The sequence below is a fragment of the Diceros bicornis genome, chromosome 3, assembly GCF_020826845.1.
Source record: "Diceros bicornis minor isolate mBicDic1 chromosome 3, mDicBic1.mat.cur, whole genome shotgun sequence".
In the NCBI taxonomy this organism is placed as follows: Eukaryota; Metazoa; Chordata; class Mammalia; order Perissodactyla; family Rhinocerotidae; genus Diceros; species Diceros bicornis.
This window is the reverse complement of record NC_080742.1, coordinates 56,529,131-56,535,871: the sequence shown is the minus strand read 5'-3', so window position 1 is coordinate 56,535,871 and position 6,741 is coordinate 56,529,131. Positions and strand designations below refer to the sequence as shown.

At 41.1% G+C, this 6,741-nt stretch overlaps 1 protein-coding gene across 1 annotated transcript; it reads left to right on the top strand.

Annotated features, from left to right (window-relative positions):
• The first annotated feature begins 304 nt into the window (after positions 1-304).
• LOC131422102 (ribose-phosphate pyrophosphokinase 2-like) lies at positions 305-2,446 on the top strand. The gene has a single exon (XM_058569027.1). The coding sequence runs from the start codon at positions 1,077-1,079 to the stop codon at positions 1,401-1,403; it is 327 nt and encodes a 108-aa protein (XP_058425010.1). The 5' UTR covers positions 305-1,076; the 3' UTR covers positions 1,404-2,446.
• The last annotated feature ends 4,295 nt before the right edge of the window (positions 2,447-6,741 follow it).

The window sequence follows — 6,741 nt, the reverse complement described above, 5'->3', positions numbered from 1 at the left end:
AGCCGCACCTGGGCGGCCGTGAAGCTGGCAGCTTGTGAAGGCGGCGTTTTTCCTCTCCAGAAGGGAGTCTCTGCCTCTTCCACCTCAGTTAGGATTGTCCGTTGTTGCAGGAGTTCCTCTCATCCAGTTTTCAGTTCTGTCTCAGGGGTAATTTTTCCACGAGTAGTTGTAAATTGGCTGTGTCCGCGGGAGGAGGTGAGTTCAGAGTCTGCTTACGCTGCCATCTTGACTTCGAGAATTCCTAAGAGTAGTGATTTTATAGTCTATACTAAAATGTTGGTGGAGTGATTTTTTTTTTTTTTACGTTAGAGTCTTTTTCCTTGCTCACGTGGCAAGAGAATGAATGAGAAAGAGGTGAAGCAACATGTGGCAGAAATAAGAATATCTCTTCCAGAGCTGGGTTCACTACCCCAGGCCAGCACCCCACCTCTTCCTCCTCCTCTTCCATCATCAGGGGTAGCTCTTTCCTGCTCCTACCATCACCACCTTGAGCATCCTCTGGCTCCACCAAGCCCCAGCCATGCCCAATATGGTGCTGTTCTGTGGCCGCTCACACCAGGACCTGTCCCAGAAAGTGATGGATAGACTGGGGCTGGAGCTGGGCAAGGTGGTCACTAAGAAGTTCAGCAACTAGATCAGCATAGAGATTGTTGAAAGTGTGAGAGGCCAAGCTGTCTATATTATTCAGAGTGGCTGTGGAAAAATTGACAGCTTGACAGAACTTATTATGATCAACAGGGCAAAGCCACATGGTCCTCCAGAGTGAAGACAGTACTCCCATGTTTTTCATGCTCCCGACAAGATAAAAAGGACAAGAGTCATGCTCCAGTTTCTGAAAAATTTGTAGCCAGTCTGTTTACAGTAGCTGGGGCAGATCACATCATTCACCTGGATCTGCATGCTGCTCAGATCCAGGGCTTCTTCGATATCCCTGTGGGTGACTTACATGCAGAACCAAGAGAATGTTGCAGACTGAAGGAGCTGTGTCATTGTTTCCCCCGAAGCAGGAGGCTACATCATTTACGGACAGACTGAAAGTGGAGTTTGCCTTGCTTCATTGAGAGAGAAGGAGAGCCATGGGGGTGAATAGGATGATTCCGGTTGGAGATGTTGAAGATCAGGTGGCCATCCTCGTGGACGACGTGACCGATACATGCAGCACAAAATACTGTGCTGCAGTCAAGCTGCTCTATGCCAGAGCCACTAAAGTTTACGCCATTTTTACTCATGAAATCTTCTCTGGGCCAGCTATTTCCGGAATTTATAATGCTGCCTCCGAAGCTGTCGATGACACAAACACCATTCCCCAAGAGGACAAGATGAAACACTGCTCTAAGATTCCAGTTATTGATATTTCAGTGGTTTTGGCTGAGACAATCCAAAGAGCAGACAGCAGCAAATGACTCTTACTTGTTTAGCCATGGCCCTCTATGCCTCCAGAATATTATTATTTCAAACATTTTACTCTGGATTTTAAAAATTATTTTGACTTTAGAACTCAGTAAAATCTAGAATGATGAATACTAAAGCATCAGATCTCTGTTTTAAACCTTGGAACATATCTTTATGGTTTTAGGAGACAATGTATAGGGATAAAGGACTGTTTGCTTGTTTTTAATGGGACTTGCCTTGAATGAGAAATGTCTGTTATTTTGCCTTCTTGTGATAGGTAAATTTTACCTTTTTTCTTATGATACTTTGAGGCCACAATCATATAATGTAATTGCATTGGTTTGATGCTTGTATACTTCAAGTTAAGGTCTAAAAAAACTCCAGCTGTGAAAGCAACATAAATGGATTCTAAACTGTACTTCAGCTAAGTTCCCTTGCCTGGAGAAAGTAATGTCGACTCATCATGTGAGCCTCAATTTGTACAATAAACTTTGAACCTGGGGAAAAAAAATAAAATAATGATCCTCAGATAGAAAACATGATTTAAAAGTCTGCATTGTCTTTCCCTGGCTTGAGAATTTGTTATTCTGTCATTACTTAACATGACTTTTGTGTTTTAAAAAGTGTTTTATACACCCTTGTGAATTAATGAGGCTGGATTTGGCCATACTAAGCAGCCGAATTTTTAAGGCAATTTGAGGGTTGTAATTCAGCCCAGTTGATAAAGATCCTGCATAAGCAGCTGATCCCACTGCTTGCCCATCTCTGGCTCCTCGCTGATCCAGAAGCCATGAGACCAACCACATTTTCTGGTTACTTTGAATAACTCTGTTGAATGTAGAAAGACTCAACCTCTATCTAGTCAAATAAAGGAGTCAGGGAAATATGAACATGCAGAAGTCATTGAACCCAAACTTATATCAACCAACTTACAGGTATTCATATTAGACTATATTATATGCTGACAATATCCAGAAATAGTGGTACTGTGGTGTCTGTATGGAATACAATGATCCTCCAGTACTATGCTAAACATTTTCAATAAAATCATGTAGCAAACTAAAAACAAAACGACAAAAAAGAACATCCTTTTCTTCTTAAAGAATATGTTATTCCTTTTTATTGAGTGTTTCTTGGAAGTTGTTCTAGTCATGAGCTGAAGGAGCAAAGAGGCATGTCAAAAATATCTGGGATCCACAGAAACTTGTACGAGAATATTTACAGCAGCATTATTCATGATTAGCAAAAGGTAGAAATAACTCAAATGTCCGTCAATAGATGAACAGACAAATTGTGGTATATCCATTTGTATGGATATTTTTCAGCCATAAAAAGGAATGAAGTACTGCTACATGCTACAACATGGATGAACCTTGAAAACATTGTGGTAAGGAAAGGAAGCCAGACACAAAAGGTCACATATTGTATGATTCCTTTTATATAATATTTCCAGAATTGGAAATCCATAGAGGCAGAAAGCAGATTAAAGGTTACCGAGGGATTTGGGTAGGGGAGAATGAAGAGTAATTACTTAACGGGTACAGAGTGTTTTCATGGGGTGATGAAAAGGTTTTGAAACTAGAGAGAACTGGTGGTTGCACAACATAGTGAATGCACTAAATACCACTGAATTGTATACTTTAAAATGGTTAATTGTATGTTATGTGAATTTCACCTCAATTAAAAAAAAGCAGCAGGAAAGGAAAAATCTGAGCCCCTACCTTTCCCAGCCTCACATTCCGATTTGCCTCCTAGGAAGCATATTGACGTGCAAGCTCACGTTATACGGGATGTGAGGTGACTACCTGGCTTAGGGTGACTCATCATCATTTATTAAGTAACCTGGAGGCTTGAATCCCTGATTCCTTTAGGCAGTCTTAACACTGAGCCCCGTGGGTAGCAAGAAATATCATGTGATTAGAGCAGAAGCAATTACTCTTAGAAAAGCATCATTAATTTCAAAAGCTCTTGTCCTGAGCTATGTGGCTAAGTGGAGACAAATTAGGATGCTATCTAGAGGAAGAAAAGTGAAGTTGTTTCCCCCTCTTTAGGACAAAAAGGAAACCTAAAGTTATCTGTTTCCAGTAGTTAATTCTTCCTCTGAGCGGTGGGAGTGGCGAGTTTGGGAGAGGGCGGTTCGTGGTAGGTTAGTCATAGGAGGCTTGGGGTTTGTATCAATTCTACTGCAAGCTGCTTTAGCTCTTTGTTCCTTTGTCTCCTATATGATAAAAAGCTGTTCATAGTTCCCATTTGTCTCCATCGTAGAGTCTTTCTGGGGTCTGATTAGTAAGATGGAAAGGGCAGTGGAGCTTTCTCAGGAGACCTGCTTTCTAGAGTCTGTCTGGGATCCACCGTGTCCAGCCAAGTCTCATCCTTTTTTTGAGCCTTGCTCTTTGGTGAGCTAAATCAAAGCAAAGCAAAGCAAGATCATCTCCCAGGTCTTTATTTAGAAACAGATCCTGAAACACGAATTCTTTTTTTTGTGTGTGTGAGGAAGATTAGCCCTGAGCTAACATCTGTTGCCAATGCTCCTCTTTTTGCTGAGGGAGATTGGCCCTGGGCTAACATCCGTGCCCATCTTCCTCTACTTTTTATATGTGGGACGCCTGCCACAGCATGGCTTGATAAGCGGTGTGTAGTCCGCACCCAGGATCTGAACCTGCAAACCCCAGGCTGCTGAAGTGGAGCAGGTGAACTCAACCACTACACCACTGGGCCGGGCCCTGAAACACAAATTCTTACTAACAAAGAGTTCAAAGCATTTGGACAGTGTGCTCTTTTACTCTTCAGTTCTGAAACCCTGCTTGGACAGGATATAAATACAGAACAAAACAAAACAAAAACCTCAATGAATGTCATAGGAATTTGTCAAGATTGTTGACGTGATTACCCAGGGTAGTAGTTGCTCTCTCTCTGAGGCATAAAATAACACATATTGGGCACATAGTATGTGCTAGGCTCTGTGCTATGTTTTATAAAAATTATGTCATTGAATGATATTTTGAGGTATTACTATCCCCACTTTACAGATGAGAAATCTAAGGTCCAAAGATATGCATAACAAGCCCCAAATCTCATAACCAGGATTCAAATGTTTTTTACTCCAAATCCAGGGTTCTTTCCACATCACAATATAGCTAACTTTTTTTAAGAAATGACTTAGCAGTTGTACCTCCTGTTTCTCTTCCCACCCTTCTCCCCTTTTTAGCTCCATAATAGACTCCCTGTTCCTTCAAAAGAAAAAAACACATTCAGTTTCTATAATTCTATATTCCTTATTTCATTTGCCAGAATAATATGACTTCTGCCTCTATCTTTCCATTGAAACACTATGCAAAGGTTGGTTTCCAAAACACATGAGCATATTTAGCTCACATTCTTACTGGACCTCTCTGTGGTGGTTGCATTGTTGACCACCCTTCCCTCCTCCTCTGGTTGCCTGTCCTGGTCTCTCCTGGTCCTTCTCCTTCTCTGAATGTTTTCCTCAGTTGCCTTTGAGGGTTCCTCTTTCACTCGGAATGGTTAACAGTGGAAATGTCCATGCACTGCACTCATCACCACTCAGTTACACAATGGTTGGACATCAGTGCATTTTCCGAAGTCGGAGGATTCAAGGTGAATGGCATCACTGAAAGTACAATTCCCAGTCTATGCTGGGACTTCATCTGTCGTCTTCACTTCTGAATCCTCACTGCTTGGCATATTATTGGTGTAGAAGGAAGTATATGCTGAATAAATTGAAAGAATGATGGATAAATCTCCAAATAAGGAGTGACTCCACTCCATGCAGAGGATGCAGAAAGTGCCCAGGAATGTGGCCAGAAGTGTGTGGAGCTTTCCTAGGCAACTGTGAGGAGGAGAGTGTGGCTACAGTGTAAGGTGGAGGGCTGGAGGAACTGCTGCTGCTGAGGCTGGAAAGTGTAGGAAAAAAATTGTCACAGACCTTGAAATGGAAAAAAAAAATTACTATGTGTGTTATTAAATTAAATTAAAAAGATTACTAGGTGTCTTATAGAATGCTAAGCATTATCTAGTGCACTCTTCAATATTATCTGGTCCTACAGTGGTCTGCACCTTTTACTGTCTGGGCTTTTTTACAACGCTGTAAGTTATAAAAATCCGTAAGTTTTACAACTCTGAGAACAATGCAAATGATTCTTATCTATAAAAATGAAAATGAATTTTGTCAGGTGGAGGTGCAATTGCTTTCCTACCTCCTCCACCCCCAAACTCTACAGGTGGAAGCATCCAGTTTTGCATCTGTTAAATTCATTCAGCATTCCTGAGTGCCTGTCTATGTTTCTGCTCTGTGGCCACTCCTTTGAAGGGTTTTAACACCTTACCAGTTCCTCATTCATTAGTGTGCTAAATAAAATCTTTGACATGTGTTCACTTTATATTTGTATGAGTCACGATTTTACCCTTTATAAAAATTATCCTTTAACAGAAAGTAGATGGGAGTTAGGTTCTGAAGGGCTTTGAAAGCCAGTCTAGAGGGCTTAGATTTTATACAGTGTCAGAGGTTTTTAAAGCAGAAACAAAGTGGGTTTAGGTTTGTGTTTTTGAACAAACACTTTGGAGCACATGTGGTTGGCATGGAGAGACCAGCTATTGGGCCACTGCCAGAGTCCAGGTAGAAAGTGAGAGATGGGATAGGCCCAGTACAAAGCCTTAGTATGTGAAGTGATGCCTGGTGTTTCATAAACACTTACTGGAGGAATAAAGAAATGGATGAACTAAGTACTAACTTTAGGAAAGAGGCAGATCAGAGAAGCATTTTTTTTTTTTTTTTTTTTTTTTGCTGAGGAAGATTCACCCTGAGCTAACATCTGTGCCAATCTTCCTCCACTTTGTGTGTGGGATGCCGCCACAGCATGGCTTGTGAGCAGTGTAGGTCTGTGCTCAGGATCTGAACCAGCAAACCTGGGCCGCTGAAGTGTAGTGCGCTAAACCCAACTGCTAGGCCATGGGACTGGCCCTGAGAGAAACATTTCTGAAGACAAGTTTCAATTAGGCATACCCACTACCTTCCAGACTCAATAATTTAAACCTTTCTGATTAAATTATCTAGGTTTGTATTTTTGCTGTCCCTTATATATATATATAAAATTATATATAAAATTTATATATAAATATATATATATTTTGATAACACAAGTACCAAGTCTTCTTAACACATATTCTAAAATCCTCTTTAGCTCAATCCTGTACTCCAGTTACAGGGTTATTTCTATTGACTCAGACAGTCTTTAGCCCACAGGGTCTCAGAATTGTCCTCCTGCCGTGTACTATGCTCCCCAGAGAGGTAAGTAAAGAAATTGGTGCTTTAAGGTTGTGGTGGACAGTTCC

What these genes read in the sequence shown, in the direction of transcription:
- LOC131422102 (XM_058569027.1), top strand. Translation starts at nt 1,077, where the DNA reads ATGGGGGTGAATAGGATGATTCCGGTTGGAGATGTTGAAGATCAGGTG.